Here is an 18,445-nt window from a genome sequence, read left to right as displayed (position 1 = left end):
TATCATTTTTAATTTGCTTGTGTCATGACTTTGCATATTTTCTGTTTACTGCTGGCGCCATCTATTGGTAGAATATAGAACTAAAGTAAACATTTTAAAGAAATGACATATGTATTTAATTCAAGTTTTTCAGAAAATGGTTTACTCCAATAAAGAAATTAAATAAATAGTTTTGAAAAAAAATCAAATTTAAGAAGTAAGCTAAAGTAGATCAATTAATTCAATCACATGCTACTTAAATTAGTAAATTAAGTATTAATTACAATTAATAAATTTTATATTTAATACTAAGTAATAACTTTTAATTTATAATATGATTGAAATAACAAATATTTGGAACAAATATTTAAAAATAACAATAGCAAAATTATGTGTTATTCAATAAATCGTGGATTATGCATCTCTATGCGTGAGATGTATTTTTCGTGAAACGGAAGCAGAAGCAGGAATTGACACCTCAACTCATTGAAAAAGAATGTTCGAGAAGAATCGCGGATTATGCACTTCTACTTCTACCTGATAAATCAGCTTTAAGACAATCTCGAATTGGTATGGTAGAATTATTAAGACACTATTGAGATTCAAAATTTAGCTACTTCCTACTTTCAAACGTAACGTGCTTTACTGGTAGGGGATGTTGCGACATAAATTATAAATGTGTCATTTAAAAGTACTGACGAGTAGTTTAATAATTATAAATATTTCGTAAGTAATAGTAAATTTAGATTGGCAACAGTGATGTTATGGAAGTTTTGAGTTGTTTAAAAACGGTATTAGGGATTCTTCTCCAATCTCTAAAGTTTTTTAACATTTATTGAATGAACTCTTTTGGAATCTCTGTACCCATTTCAATCAATCAATTAATTTTAAATGAAAATAAGTTGGTGTTAATTTTTTAATATTGTTTATGATGTAGTGAGATTTCGTTTAATGGTAAGTTTGCATTTTACTTTTGTTGACACACGAATGCAAAAAATCCTTTGATAAATAATGCTCTGTATAAGTATTCAAGTTCCATCCGTCCCCCTTTTTTTTTTTAATATCGTTTTTCTTTCTTTTTTTTTATCGTGATTTCGAATATCAATTCTTGTAAACCTCTATCAAAAAATGAAATGTAAATATATAATTGTATATTTACATTTTATTGTATCTAATATGTATAAATATTTAATTTTAATCCAGTTTTTTTAAATTAAACTGATATACCATTGCTAAAAGTTTTTTTTGTGTGAAAATCTGTTTAAATTTAATATTTGTTGAAATTAAATTTTAAATACTTTGTATCAGTATGAATTAATGAATATTATACTATTCATAGTGCTCTACTAAAATGACTTAATTAAAAATCAGTTTCTGGTTTGGATGATTGCATTTCACTGAAGTTATTTGAGATTTGCCATACTTATATTAATTGCATTACAATTGCTATCCTACAAAAATCTAATTTCGTTTCATCAGCTATAAATTCTGGTTGTAATATTAAAATAAAATGCACAATTATTATTTTGGCTTATTGAAAGCATCTATAAGTAAATAAATCAGATATAAATTTGATATTAGGGGTAATTTGAATATTTTCATGCCGGTTGTGTTGGTGAATCAATTTATTTTCATATCCCATATAGTTAAAATAAAATTTAGAATCCTAATTTAAAATAAAGTGATTCTATTTTTGAATTTTATTTGCTAAATACATTTGTATTCTCAGTGGTTACTAGTTAATTTTTGAGCCCATAAGTTTGCTTACTCTACAATATATTTAACCTTTAAAAAAAATCTGATTTAAAAAAAAAATTGGATTTATTAATTTAATTATTTTTATTAAATTGTTCTGTTTTTTTTAAAGTATTAGTATAAGATTATTATATTCAAAACATCATTTTTATATAAAAATATGTGTTTGAAACAGTTTATATTTTTTATACAAATTTATTAAAAGATGTAAATGTTGAAAATACATTTTTCCGGTCATTTCTAGTTTAAAAATTGTTTTCTCTTAAAACTTACTTTTAGAACAATTTGGAATATGTTGAAAGAAATAAACCTTGTATATGTTCATAAATGGGCCATTTAACTCAAGGGGTGTGAGAGGTTAAAATTTTCATTTATTTATGACTTCCTTAATAATGGAGATAGAAAAATGAATTAGATTAGCACCTCATTAAGAGAAACAATTTTTGTATTTATGCATTAAATGTTTTATATTTATTTCTACTTTTCTTTCATTTCCATAACTTGAAATTGTTTAAATGTCCATGGAGTAAAAATCAAAAGCTTGAATGAAACTGATTAAATAAAATTAAAGAAGGAAGATTTAATAGAAACATTATATATAAGTTAATAAACATTATATGTTTTTTAAATATATATATAGTTAAAGAAAATTACAGCTTGGTGCCCAATGCCACCATGCGCACGATTCTCTTCTACAGCCATTTTTCCTGTTTAACAAATTAAATTATTTTCTAAAATTGTATTTTCTCTGTGACAATAGATAAAATATGGAAAAATCTCTCTTGCATTCACTGAATATGGAACCTGATTAACTATGAGGGATTTATATGAAATTTTTCAGATAAGAGTGGGATCTGATGAGATAGGATTTCAAGTGTTGTAAACTTATTCTTTAATTGTGGTTAAATGCTGTTGGAAAGATTTAATTTATACCTTGCTTCCAAAGAAAATACTTATCATGAAACTGATTATTATAGAGATCAACTAATTTGTTAACTAGGTATCGATTATCTTGTAATAATATAAAATAGTTTATTTTGCAGTATTCATTGTATGAAGAAAAATTTCTTTATAAAATTCCACAAAATTGGTTAAATAAGCATAAGTTTTGTTATTTAAATGCGTTCATTATTCCATAAGTTTTGTTAATGTGATGGTTCTTTGGCTTGGTAGCTGCCTTATTATTGAGAGTTATTGTATTAAAAAAAAAGAACCAGTATAGCTTTAACCCAAATATAGATAGTTGTAGCAAATGCATAATGGTGATTAATCGACAAAGATATGTTAGTTTATTGACTATGTTCATCTGCTTAAAGTTTGCTACAGATACTGAATAAGGCATACAGTTAATACTGATACTGAAGAAAATTAAAAAAACAAAAAAAACTGATATTTTTTAAAAAGTTTCTCTTTCACCAATTAATAGTTATAATTGAAATATTCAAAACTGCAACAGATAAGAATTGAATTCCAGCATTAATTGAGAAGAGCAGATAATTTTTCCCTACAATATAATTAAAAAATGAAACAATAAATACTTTCTGTCATAAAACAGTATTCTCTGCATTTATTGAAAGACAATTGCAAATTATAGTTATTTTTTCAAATATTTTTAAAATACGGAAATAAGCATTTAGTATCTGCCAAGTCATAAAACCTTTGGATTTGTATAAAAACTTCAAAGCTTTTCAATAATATAAGTCATTGTAACAAGCCTGTGTATGTATGTTTTTATAATATTTTTAAACTTAAAACTATTTATTTTGCAATAAATACTGAATTTTGTGATAGCAATAAATTCATCTATGGTTGCTTCAAAAGTTGATATTACATTGTTTTTCAAGATCTCGAGACTTAACTTCTAGTCACATGCACTTCGTTACTTGGTGATACACAGAAAGATGAGTGGTTGTTATATATCCTGACTCCATGATTAATACAAGTTCACACTAGGGCTAAATGTAAACATCTCATCCTCTTATCCCGTTTTTTAGGAAAAAATGCATAAACACTTCTCTTCCTTTCTTTTTATGCAAAAATGCCTCCTGACGCATGCACAAAAGCACAGAGGATTTCAGGAATTCGAGAAGGGACAGTAGCATAATGTTCATTGTTTCCCAAATATGAATTAATTAGAAAGCTTATGGGTACATAATGTTTCATATAATTATTCAATTGATTCTGAAATGAACAATTTTATTTTTTCTTCATGACTGCTAAATATCCACAAAATTCATGGTTTGATTAAAGTTGGACTTCTGAAGTATTAAAATTGTTGATAAGTAGAATGTCATCATTTAATGTCCCCCCCCTTTTTTTTTTCGTAAGGTTATTTCATGAAATTTTGAAGTGTCTATTTTTGTGTCTGATTTTTTAAGGATTTGTTTTTTTTATTGTAATGCTTTATTTTATACTACTGATTTGAAGTATGTTAAAAAATAGTCTAAAGCTTTTTTTCCCCCCAGGTTCTGTACAGAAACTGTAATCATGTCTTTGGAAAAAAAATTTCCAGAAATTTTGGAGAAGCCTTCAAGAAATGCATCTTAGGGGAAGTACAGAAACGTTGTCAAGTAAAGTTTTTCAGAAAAGTTTAGAGAGGAAAGAAGAACTTAAAAGCATCCAGAGAAAAGTATTTCGGAACATTTTAGAAAGAAAAATTTCTAAGGAAAGTTCGGAGAAAACTTCAGTAAAAACATCTCAAAAACGTTTAGGGATACCATCTATTAAAATTGTTCCAAAAACTTCAGAGCAATCTTCAAAGAAAAAAAGCATCTAAAAGTTTGAAAATGCCACCCCGGAAATTCACAAGGAAGCGATCAAAGAAAGCATCTTGGAAAAGTTTGGGTGACGAAGCAACAAATGTTTCAACATCGCAGAAAAATTCAGAGACTCATACAAAAGCAGTTGTTAAGAGTCAATCAAATGGTATAATTTACTTTTATTCTTCTTTTTACACTTTCATTTTTTTTTTTTTTTTAATTTCTGGATGTTCTTATTAGGAATATTTTTAAGGTTATCTTACTGTTTAGGATAGGTGTATCATGCTGATTCAATATATATGTAGTTAGATATAATGGCCAACATTAATTTTTTTTTCAATTGGGGAGGAAAGAAAGAAGATTATCAAGCTTCAATAGATTGCTGACTTCATATTAAACATGTCTTTTTCCATCTGCTTAAATTATTTGAAACTATATCAATCAGGTATTAATAAACAGATTTAAAGCTAGCTAATTGTCAAATGTTTTAACATATTCTTTTTTTTTAATTCTTAATCCAGTGAGAAATAGATTATGTACTTAAAAAGGAAAAAAAATATTTTAACTGAATATGTCCTCTAAGTGGATGCTTATTTCAATACTTTAACTTAGTTCCTCTCGTGCTGTATTTTGTAGCATAAAAATATCCTCTGCCTTCTTTTATATTAGCATAAACAAATCTGATTTCATTGCTAAATAACATCTGAAAAGACAAATTTGTATTGAAAAATATGGAATGATGGAAACAAAATGCACCTAATCATAATATAAGTTAAAAATGTCCGTACTCAAACGAATTTTAGTATTCAAAAAATTTTATTTTGTCACTATGTATATTATATTAATAATTAAGTATATTAATGTTATATAGTATTAATATTTAATTCTGTACCTGTGACAGGATATCCTGCTTCAAAAGAAAATCATATTTTTATTTTGCTTTAATTTTTCATTATTTTTCAAACCAATAATATTGTTGCTGCATGTTTACAAAAACTATTGCTACTTTATTATTTGAAATATCTATATTTAAAATTTTAAGATAGCCACATCTTATTTTTGAAAGCTTTTATTTCTTTTCCAACTCAAAGAAGTCTTTTACTTAGAAAAAGGAAATCACAAATAAATAGTTTGGGCTAGCGTGGCTAATTTTTCAACTTTATTTTATTACTTTGGGGATGTAGGCTAGCAAGCTTTATTTTCATTGAACTGATAAGGATGAAAATTTGTTATAAAAATAGTTTTAAAAGAAAATGTATCAATATGTAAAATTGTTACGCCTTAACTTTTGAACAAATCACCTACACATGAATTTGGCTATACTCATCAACTTATAATAAAGCTGAATGTGTGTGTGTTTGCTCTACAGGCCAGATATTTTGACCTACAGCTACCAAATTTATTAGATGTATATCTTGGAGGGCAGAAATATGAACCTTGGAACACTTTTTTTTTTTTTTTTTTTTGAATTTTTAATTATAAATATTAAGCGAAATTTTGGCCTTTTTTCACTATAGCTTCCCAAAATATTATTGTATTGGGTTGGCAACTAAGTAATTGCTGATTTTTTTTTAGAAAATCAAAGACAATTTTTTCATGGAACTAAATAACTTTATTCTGTAATGTATTGCCCATTTTGATCAATGACCTTTTGCCATCTTTCAGGCAGCATCATAATCCCACGTTCATAAAACTTCTGGTTTTTATTAGCAAAAAACTGAATCAGGTACGATTTGACATCATCATCATTATTGAAATTTTTACCATTCAAGGAGTTTTGTAAAGATGGAAACAAAGAGTAATCAGATGTTGCAAGGTCAGGACTATATGGTGGATGTGGCAAAACATCCCAACCAAGCTCCAATAATTTTTGCTGAGTGACCAAAGATGTGTGTGGCCTTGCATTGTCATGATGGAATACAACACCTTTTCGATTTGTCAATTCGGGCCGCTTTTCTTCAACTGCATTGTTTAATTTTGTTAGTTGTTCAATGTAGACATCAGAATTGATCGTTCGGTTGGGTGGTAAGAGTTCAAAGTAGACAATTCCTTTGTAATCCCACCAAACTGATAACAAAACATTCTTTTGATGTTGTTTGAGTTGGTTCACCTGGCCTGCTCCACGATCTTTTCCGCTTGATATTGTTGTAAACAACCCATTTTTCATCGCCAGTTATCAGTCGTTTAAAAAATGGATCATTTTCATTACGTTTCTTTAGCAAATCGCAGCTGTTAATGCGTTGCGTTAAATGCGTTTCTTTCAGTTCGTGAGGAACCCATGTATCGAGTTTTTGAACATAGCCAAGTTGTTTTAAGTGATTTTCAATGCATGTATGTGATACATAAAGCTTCTCTGCAATCTCACGTGTTGTACTGTGACGATCCGAATCGATTATTGCTTTAATTAGGTCGTCATCAACTTCAACTGGACGACCAGAGCGCTTTTCATCTTTGAGTGAAAAATCACCAGAACGAAATTTGGCAAACCAATTTTGACACTGCCGTTCTTTTAAGGCTTCGTCACCATAAACAGCACATAACTTTTTATGAGCTTGCGATAAAAAAGCAAAATATGACGAAAATGTTCCTTTTGATTTTCCATTTTTCAACGAACGCCAAACGAAAACTACGCAACCGATCAAAAAACTTCTTTTACTGATTGACAGCTGAATTGCCAACTATCAAATAACAAAATGTGTTTTACATTTGTACTACGTCTGCAAACCTAAAAATTCAACTGAAGCCATCTATGAGTGAAATCCGCAATTACTTAGTTGCCAACCCAATACAAAAAATATTTTTACATCAAGTTTATAAATTTTGAGGATACCAGTGTTATAGTTTACAAATTAAATTTCTATTTTTAATTAATTTTTAAAAAATAGTTTAATTATATTTTTGAATATATTAAATATGTTATTGAATATATTTAATATGTTATTATTATAATATTATATTATTTCTTCTAAAATAAAAATTAAATTTAACCTGCACGAGCATGTTTCGCATGCATGGGAAAAATTAGCTTTTATCAAGGTTTTGCCATCACATTAATAAAAGCCTAAATAAGAAAATAATTTAACTGTACTGGAAAAATCTAAAAAAGTATATTTTTCAATATGTGTCAGTATGAAATGAAATACATAAGAAATATATTTTCTAAATAATAAATGCAAGACAAAGTTTCCTATAATCTTGTATGATATCTACATTAATATTTCTATAAATGAGCTTTATTTAAAACAAACATGATTTAATATATATTCTTTCAATTCAGGGACCAATGGCTAAATATGTAAACCTTTAATAATAGAAATTGATCTAAATGAAGTGTATTGTATTTGATGTAACTTGAATCATTAAATGCTTTAATAAATTACGAATGTTTAGATCTTGTGATCTGTGAATCATATTTAACAAAATATTCTTGAGACCGTAATATTTTAAATGCACTTTAATCAAATAAATCAGTCATTAAAATTGACTGATGTATGAAAATTTGATTCAATAGAAACAGGCGATTTTATACCATTTCATTGACCGTAAGCCTGAATGTCGAGAATATTTTACAGAATATGATTTCTTAAGACCAAAGGACTGTATAAAAGTTAGATTTCATAATTTTTTTGAAGTATATTTATAGACCGAAAGAAAATAAAATATTATTATTCACGCTTTTTAAATCCTTTTGAAACTAAAAACGGAATTTTATTATGAATCCGGAAATTTTGGTTTAATAATTCTTGAGATATTACATTAATTATGAAAATTATATCATAATGCATGTAAGACTTCAATATCAAATGACTCTGTTTTCAGTACTCGTATTTAAGAAAAAATGCTTGGTTTCAGTAAAAAAAATGTTTTTATATTGCAGTTCCACTTTAATTTAAAATTGAAATTTATGGCAGCTGACAGAGAATTAGACAGATATATAATATGTTATGTCCTAAGACCTTTATAATAACACTCGAATTACTCAAATTATATGACTCAAATTATATGACTATAAATTTGAAGTTTAAAACTATCTAGATCAAGATGTTATTAAAAGACAAATTACATTATTATTACATTAGTATTAACTGAAAATTGTAACGAGCATTACAATTGGCGAACTTATAATAAGCTAAGTAAGCTATAAAATAAATTTTATAGTTGTCAAAATTTGGCTAACCTAATGATGTTTCTCCCTCTGTTTTAGTCAATGTTCTCAATAGTCCAAGTTTATATATTATTAGGGTGCCCCAAAAGTTTCTTTCTCATCGTTCTGTGAATGGCCTTATCTGGCTCTGCTTGTGCAAACATCCAGGCGTATCTATTAACTGACTGTTATCAGTTTCAACTGTCCCAGAGTTCTTTTACAGTATGTTTCATTTGTGCCACAGTCTCTTTTAACACTTTCATCCACAGCATTAAACATGGGTATCGAATGGCAACATTTATGGCATGTTTCATTGTTTCAAAAAAAGGTGACAGTGTAAAGAATACTGAGATTTTTACACCCCAAAAATGTTCTTTTGTCCATTTAGTGGGATTAGAAAGGCATAATTTTCTACTAGCTCCTTCCTCAAGATTAAATAATAAATTCTACGAAATACTGTCATCAACTGGATCAATTGAAAGCTGCCATAGCAGAAAAACAACAGAATTAATGAACTGACGAGGCTTTGTTTTTCATCATGCTAATGCGAGACCACATATTTCATAAGAGAGAAGCTCTTACAGTTTGATTGAGCCATTTTACCACATCCTGCATACTCTTCAGATCTCGTTCCATCTGATTATTTTTTCTGTCCTTAAAAAATTCTCTTCATGATAAGCGCTTTAAATCTATCAGCGAAATAAAAGTGCACCTAGAGGATTGTTTCATGTTCAAAACATAACAATCTTGGAAAGAAGGATAATGAGACCTCCTGAGAGATGGAAGAAAGTAATAGAGCAAAAGGGTTCTAATATAACAAAATAAATAATATCTTAAACAGTAAATATTGTGTTGTCATTTCATATTAGAAATAGGAAAGAAACTTATGGGACACTCTAATATATATATATAATATGTAAAATAATGCTGAGATGATTAATTGATTCATGTTCTGTAAATATGTTAAATAAGTCTGGTTAGATAAATAGATTTAATATTTGATTGCAGAATGAGTATTTGGAATCCTATAGAAGCAGTCATCCTAGAATCATGTTTCAATATTTCACAAACTTATTTTTAGTGTTCTTGCAAAGTATGCATTTTGGAAAAGTTCTTTTGTATTCTTGTTAATATTGCTTTTAATTGTTATTAAAATTTTGGACCATCTGCCTATGTATTTGATAAATGAACATGTGCTTCTGCCTTTTGCTTATGTATTTAATAAATTATTTTTTAGTTTTAATTTCTAAGATAAATGCCATTTCATAAAGCTTGAACAAATTATTTCTCACTATTAAAACCCAAAAGTTTAACCTTTTTGGCGATTTTAAGATGATAATTATTTAAATTTTTCATCATTTAAGGTTATAATTATTTTAAGGCTTTCAATTTCTAATAATTCAAGTATCATGTGGATGAATATTTAATTTGAAATAACTTTGAAAGAAAGTTAATAATAAAGACTTCTCCAGGATCAAACTCTGGCCTTGTGGCTGCTAAGCCAACACCTTACTGAGTGTGCTGTCCAGACCTTCAGTGACAAATAACTTGTATATTGCTGTGCTTAAATTTTGTGAGGCTTTTTTTTAAAAAAGTTGCTGGCTTTTGGGCTTTAATATTTTATGGAATGAACTCCTGAAAAGTATACTATTATACTAAATTTCATCTCGGAACTCAATTTTCCAACCTATGCACACCCCATGTTGATTATTTTTCTAATGATGCTTCAGTATTATCTTTGGTGATATATTTAAAGCAAAGAACACAAAGAAATTAGTTATCATTAATAATTAATATAAAGCAATGCTTTGCTAAAAAAAGATTAAAGAAATTTCATAATATATAATAATTAATCCAACTGCAGAATGATTTTGTGCTAAACAATATAAAAACATACACAGTCTTATTTATTCATGACAAAAAAAAATAATGTATTTCCATACTGTATTATCTTTCTTGTATTAAAAAAAAATTAAGAAAGTATTTTATGCATCTTTAAAATTGTAGCTACAAACTTCTACCTTGATAGGGTTTTTTCCCTTATTATTTTAAATAATAATATTTGCAGTTATTTTTAAAGCTGGCATATAAGTGAGTTTTGGTTTTTCATAAATAATTGGCACCTTTTTTTTTTTTTTTTTGTGTGTGTGTGTGTGTGTTTCTTTAACTTTCTAAAGCAGATTAAATTTCTGTTCTTATATACATCCATCCTCTGATTTAAAGTAATGCTTGTATTAAAAGCTATGTTTTGAAAGGAAAATGGATTATTCTACAAAGAATTCTACATTTCAAAGAAATGTAGAATTCTTCAAAGAAATGTAGAATGGATTATTCTACATTTCTGAAATGAATGCATCTATTTACTATTTTATTTAAGGATTTGTCTTATTAAAATTCTTATTTTTTTTCCAGCTACTTGTGTGATCTGCAAAAGGAGTTTTACCAGTGAGAAGATGTTAAATGATCATAATACCAAGCATCATTACATCCGTCACTGCCCTAATTGCCCAAAGACTTTTCGTCAAACTAGAAAATTTATATTGCATTTACGAAGCCATTTGAATGATAATCCTTACCTATGTAAAATTTGCTTTGAAGCATTTAATGAAAAAAAATGTATGCTGACACACAAGAAAATGCATAACCGTTTTACAAGGTTACAGTGTAAGAAATGTTCTGAAGTATTTTTCCATATTAATTCTTATAGTGTGCATAAACAGACTCACAATGGACCTCCATATCCTTGCGACTACTGTGATATAGTCTTTTCAAACTTTTATGATAGAATTGTACATTATAAAAATCATCTGAATCGTTGTGGTTTGTGCCGCAATAAAGTTGTTGCTTTTCCAACAAATTTAGGTCTTGTATTTCATATGCGCTTTGCTCATCAAGAGGATGTAGCTACGAATGCTCCAGCATCTACTTTTGAACCTTATGTAAGCACTGGTGCTGTGAACTTGGAAGAAGACAGTGAAAGTGATAGCATGGATGACTTGCTTTCATCTGATGATGAATCTCTTGAAGATATAGACTACAATTATCAAAAAGATGCTGTTGAGCCAGTGTATACTTTAAAACGTAAAGATAAATTCATTTGTTTTATATGCTATGATTTATATCCATCTTCTGAACTGTTGAAGTCTCACATGAAAGCTCATACCTGGTTTCCATGTAACTTTTGTCCCAAATTTTTTACTGATCCTGAGACTTTTCATAATCATAAGTGTGATTTTACATATTTTCATCGTGCAGATGTTAATTGTAGTACTAAAATCAAGTGTGAAAATTGTGAGAAAACTGTAGCTAATGATATTACATCACACTTGGATGAAAGCAATGATAGAGAGAGCATGAATAACTTACTTTCATCTGATAGTGAATCTGATAGTGACGATATATATTACAAATATCAAAAGGTGCTGTTTCAAAATCATAAGTGTGATTCCTCAGATGTTCCATGTGCAGATGTTAATTGCAGTACTGAAAGTGAGTGTGAAAATTGTGAGAAAACTAGTAAAATGGCACCTGATATTTCAGCAGTCAATATGAATGCTCCTCAAAGCGTTTTATCAACCTTTCAAGATATAAAATATGATATTGCGCAGCTCATTAATTTTATTGAATTCGTAAAATCTCGGGAGCTGCCATTAGATGTTAAAACTCTCAATCATATAGCTTTACATGCTACAAGCCTTCGAATAATATTAAAAGATAGCCAAATTCGATGCTGCTTTCCTTCAGAATGGATTCCAGAGATTGAAGACATGTATTTCAGACTTCAGGATTTCAGTCAGAGTCTCTGTGATAGAATACATCATTCATCAGAACAGTAATAAAAGTATATTTGATAAACAGGGCCGACCATCTGGGGGATGCGGTGGATGCTATGCGCTGGGGCCCCGTGATTGAGGAGATCCCAACATGTTCAAGAACTAAAATAATGTTCTGAACAATAATAGCAGGAAGGAAAGAAGAAATATAACAGGAAGAATCGCAGTTTTCAGAAATTTACAGATATATTACAGTTTAGTGAAGTGTGCAATATATTATAAACAAATAGTAGATAGATTAAGATCATTTACCACACTAACTAAGCTAGATTACATGTAGTATTTTGAAAGTTTTCGAATGTTTAACCCATCGAGCGTCGGCTGTCTATACTCTGTTCCAACTTAACTTGGCAGTAGTGTATATTCTACGCATGCGTAATATACCTACGCACTTTCGGGAGGGATCTGGGTCACTTTAAAGTACAAAGTTACTAGAAATGCAGATCGCTGGCGAAACTTTATCTCGCAAATTTTTCGCCAAATAGTAAATATTTATTAACTTTATTATATTATCATTTTAAATCAGAGAATTAATTCTTTCATTATTTTGTTCAATATTATTGATACATTATTTTAATAAATCATTAAAGTTATTTCATTTCATCGTTTTCAAAAAAAAAAAATCCCAAATCTTTTATTATTCTGTAAAGCGTTGTTCAGCTTATGTTTTTCGAAAAGATATCTGTATCATCGTTCACATCTTTTAAAACTTTATCTAATGCTGGAATCTCATTTCTACGAAAAAATGCATGGATTTTTCGTTGAATACAGGATAATGTAAAAATCATCATATTTTACAAGCCTTAAATGTTTACCTACTGAGCCTGTGCGCTTCTTTCCAAGGGTACTTAAAGGACTGGATGCCTTTATTTCTTTCTTCAAGCGGAAAACTGCGAAATATATGTAATGTGCCAAAATTTATCAACGATTTTATTGATAGAATCTTGAGTTTTTTTTTTTTTTTTTTTTTAGTCTAAAATAAACATTTAATATGTTTCTGCCTGCTGCACTTTTTATTGGTTTCCCTCTTCTTGAAAGTATATCCTCTTCAGTCCTGACCTTTTTTGAGACTAGTTTAAAATTTTGATTTCTATGTCTTTTACCTTTATTACATCTCAATAGTTTGTGGAAAAAAATATTTGCTCATCAAACAATTTTAAGTCCCATAATTTTATGGTACACATATGTGTACCTTGGGTCTTAAGCAAGCCAAAGTATCCTCGACAAAAAAAAATATTTAATTTTCCTGGTTACTTAATAGCTATACTTTTCTTAATTCTAATGCCTTATAAATGAAAAAAAAAAATACAAAATTTATTATATTAATAATCTATAAAACCTTATTTTGAAGAAAATTTCATTTAAAAAAAAATTACGTAAGCAGATATTGCATTTTGAGCACTTGACACTTCTAGAGTTACATTCTGGATACCTGCATTTTGATATATACTTATCGTCCTTGTAATGTTGTAGATGGCTTGACATATCTAGTCTTATTTCTTTTTAATTGGGAAGGGACAATTTTTCTTGCTCTTTTAGAGGTATTTTCACCAGATGGTGGTAATAAAATCTCCTATGGTCTTGTAGTTGCAATTCCATCATTTGATGACCCTTTAAAAGCTTATAAGCCAGTTAATAGCTACGCTACATGGGCAATTGCTTTTGTATTGTGGTCATGTTACTCGGCTGCGAACCACAAGGTCCCAGGTTCTATACCAATTGCATACTGGTAATATGCAGAATAATGGCCGATGCCTCCCATATTATATGCTTTTGCCAAAGCAGATTATTTTATGTCAGCTTTTTGTTTCAATTATTTTGTCTATCTTCTGCCTAGTCCAATTGACTCATCACCTATACAAGTGGATAATAGTCACGGATTTATTATCTTTCTACTTGAGAAGGCACATTTGACTATCGTCTGTGACCCATTCATCCTATTTGCCAGGTTTCATTATTTTTGATAAATGAGATATTCTATTGCTTCCCCTAAAATCACTTTTTCCTAAAATTTCAATAACCTCCTTTTGAGTTAAAGCCACTTGATGTGGAAAAAAATATTATTAGCTTATAAAATTATGTATATTCTATACATGATGTCGGTTTGAAATATCAATTACTGACTACAAGACCGCTATAAAATTAAATTTTTTACTAAAGTTAAAAAATAAATATTTTTAAAATTTATATTTTATTACGTTACAGAACATAAGAATTCTTCATAATATAAAAGATATACAATATATTAAAGGAAAGAAATGACAATTTGAAAACAAGCGCTCAAAAGATAAGCAGCGCAGTGGATCGCAAGCAGTCAGGAAACGAGCGCGAAAACGCCCGAAGTACACATATGTGTACCGTAGTTAAATTTGTATTTTCACCGATTCTATTATAGATAACAAGATATAATTTGGTAATGACTTTAAACCAGACACTTAGTATTTTATAAAAAAAAATATACAAGCGTTTATTTTTGTAATAAATATCAAAAAATACACATATATTTGCTGTATTTTCTGTTCAACGCCATTTTCGTTATGTTTCTAATTAATAGCGATGGAAATGAAAAAAATATCGAACTTTAGTGCTATTTATTGATGCAAAATGGAAGCTACATTCATAAATGTTGAAATGCATGCATTATTTCGTCAAAATTTAACTTTACCGGATAAGAAAAACGAGAAAAGTTGAAGGTACACATATGTGTACCTCGGGACTGAAGAGGATATACAACGTGATCGGTGATAACAATTTTTCAGACATTTTAGAAGTGAATAGAAAGAACGACTTGAATAAATATTCAACAATCAAAACTAATAACTACTAATGTGATTAACAGTATCAAAAATATCAACTGGTAAAAAAACCGAGAATAAAAAGTACGAATGATGATAATAACGGTTGCGAACTAAATGAAGCAAAGTTGGCGGTGACATACAAGAAAAGCGCGCCAAATATTTGGCCTTGAAATCCGGTTCAAGTCAAAGTGAAATTCATTATGTCAATCTTTTGGTTCGCTTTATTTAGAAAATACTTAACAAGTAAGCACTTCTAAGGAATAATTTTAAATACATGCTGATAAAACGATTTTTGTAATTTGTGATATTATTTGATAAATTTCTGCGCATTTTAGTTATTTTAAAGTCAAAATTGATGGGGAACTCTTTCCCAACGCGGAGTGTCACATTTTCTGCCTTTTACAGAACTGCCAAGTTAGGATGAAATGGATTATAGCTTCAGAGTTTTTTTAACCCTTCAGGTGGCAAGCCCGGAAAAAAACGGAATCTTTTCTGTCATCAAAATGGTGGGTCCGTCAAAAGACACTACCGTCTCAATCGCAACGTTTATCCCTATGGGATGGGCGAATCCATCATAAACCGTACTTTTCACAGATAGGTACGTTTGAGTGAGGGGGCACCAGGGATAAGCGTTGTCTTTTAAATGTTCAGTTGTAGCTCAACACTTTTCCCGGTTCAATTGAATCGTTTTTCGATGAGCATGAGGGAAAACGTTGTAATTGCTTTTGTACGTGATAATTAATCATAAATTTCCCTTAATCAATGCCTATTTTTATATTGTCATTTCTAATCTTTGTAATTGATTTTTTATTTATTTATTTTTTGCTGTTTACAAATTTTTTTCCCTTAATTAATGTCTATTTTTAAATCGTCATTTCTTATCTTTGTAATTGATGTTTTTGCTGTTTACAAATTTGTTCTTGTCATGCATTTCATCAACAGTTCATACAAAATTTTTAGAAATGTATAAATTGCATTGTAAATGAAAAGGTAATGTGATATTGATATCACAGTATATGATTTGTTTATATCCATGTATCTAATATGAAAATAAAACAAATCATTATCCATTCCATATATGCTGCTCTTTTATTTGGTCATTACATTACTCTTGTGCTTTTGTAGTTTTAAGCAAATGCATGTTAAACTCTTGTAATTTCGAAATAATTTAAGGTGATAAACTAACAGGAATTCATTTCTGTAGTCATAATTAAATAAAACATTTTATGAGTGGAAGACATAACCAAAAGTTAATGATCTAAGTCATCTTTATTTTTTAAAAAATGAGTATAATAACATTAACATAAATTTAGAAAAATAATAATTTAGAATTTTTTTTTTAAGTGCTCACTGTAAAAACAACTTAATATTACAATTAACTACTCGAAAGTATTTAGATCTTTCTTTCTCTTTATTTTCAAATATCCAGTCTTCAATTTATATCTAACTTAAATAAAGCTGATTAAACAAAACATAAAAGCTAAGCAATAGCATTCATATCATAGTGGTATAATAAACATAGCATATTGAATAAGTAAGTATTTGTTGTATATCAAGGTAAGCCTTTATTCAAGAATCAATTTCCTGTTCATGTATTCTGATTTTATTGAAAGTATTTTGAGATTTATTATTTTAATTAATTCAAAATTAAAGTTTGATTGAGATTTACCTTACTATATTCCAATATAGTGTAATATATTATAAATTTGAAAAGTTTTTGAATAATATTTTTGTTACTGCACTGTTTTTTATGACAAATTAATCATTTATAAATTATAACATAATCGTAAATATACTTAAAATGTTTCCATTTGATAAAGTTATTTATCAGCCTAATTAGTGTTATTTGAAAATAAGATGCAGCTGTTAATGATTTAGAGTTGCAAAGAATTGTAGTTTATAGTAATTTTTTTTAAAACATAGAACTATTTAAATCCAATTTTCTAGTGACAATTCATACAAGGCTATATTCAGTTACATAAAATTATTTAAATGTAATTTCCTGCTAATATATCGGAGGATATAAGTTTTTTAATAGTGTTTTTCTAGCTGGTAAGTCATATAATGAAGAATTTCATGTCCATACTTGAAGCTTTCTCAGTATGTTTCAAAATATATAAAAAAAATATTGACAGATTAATAATAATGGTTTTGTTGATTAAAAGTTAATAATATTCATAACATTGAAGCCTGTCATTGACACTCTAAATGTAGGAAAGGAATAAACCTTTACTTAAAAAAAATAAAATTACTAGATTTTCCAATAATTAAACAGAAATGACACTGATTAAAATAAAATGTTACACATTGAACTAATATATTTTGCAAATATAGAAAACTTGACTGTTCAGCATATTTGTAATTTCAATATATATATATAACTGCCATTTTTCAAATGAATAATATACTTTTTGCAACATAGCCAAACATGGCTGTTGAATCAATCAATACTAAAAAGAAAGGCAATAAAGTAAATTTCCTTATTTGCAGACAACTGTGACTAATGAACTGAATGGAACCAAATTGCATATATAGACTGTGGAAGACACAGGGAACAAAATTTCACACAAAAAAAGTTGTCAGTACAATATGTTGTATAAATGGAAGAGTGCCATATTGAAAATGTTCCACATGAGCCTTGGGATCCTAATGTTTTGGTTCCAGTAGAACTAATATGTCTCTATATGATTTTTTTTTTTTTTTTTTTTAGTCTAATGGAATTTGGCTTTATTCTATTTATTAGTTTTAATTATAAATGCCTCTAAATAGGCAAAGTTATTTTATGGTCACCCTATAGTTTCATTATATAAATTTTTTGAAATGAAGTTCTAAGAATTCATATAAGAAAATAAAAATTAGAGCAAATAAGTTCTAGTTTGGGAAGAATTAATTTTACTTCCTAACACATGCAGCAGTTTTTTTTTTATGTCAATTAGAATAAATGTAATATAAGTCTATAATTAAGTAACAAACTAATGCTGGATTTTGAATGAAGCAATAACGGGAAAATAAAAATGTAACCAAATATCAAGTGCCAAATTCTTATTGGTTTGACAATGTAATATAAATAATTAAATGGTGAACAATATATAAAATAGTAATTAATGAAAATAAATAATACATAGCACTATATTACTTCACAATTTTTAGATTAAGCTTTAATAAGTTCACATCATA

The 18,445-nt window shown here is 28.2% G+C and overlaps 1 protein-coding gene across 1 annotated transcript; it reads left to right on the top strand.

Annotated features, from left to right (window-relative positions):
* Positions 1–545: 545 nt before the first annotated feature.
* On the top strand, positions 546–16,247 carry LOC129958824 (zinc finger protein 883-like). The gene is made up of 3 exons (XM_056071523.1): positions 546–933; positions 4,200–4,659; positions 11,050–16,247. Exons 2-3 carry the CDS (start codon positions 4,521–4,523, stop codon positions 12,471–12,473), a joined length of 1,563 nt encoding a protein of 520 aa, XP_055927498.1. The 5' UTR covers positions 546–933; positions 4,200–4,520; the 3' UTR covers positions 12,474–16,247.
* Positions 16,248–18,445: the final 2,198 nt, after the last annotated feature.

The sequence above is a fragment of the Argiope bruennichi genome, chromosome X1, assembly GCF_947563725.1.
Source record: "Argiope bruennichi chromosome X1, qqArgBrue1.1, whole genome shotgun sequence".
NCBI lineage: Eukaryota > Metazoa > Arthropoda > Arachnida > Araneae > Araneidae > Argiope > Argiope bruennichi.
Note: the sequence above shows the minus strand (reverse complement) of the source record. Positions and strands in the feature narration are given on the sequence as shown.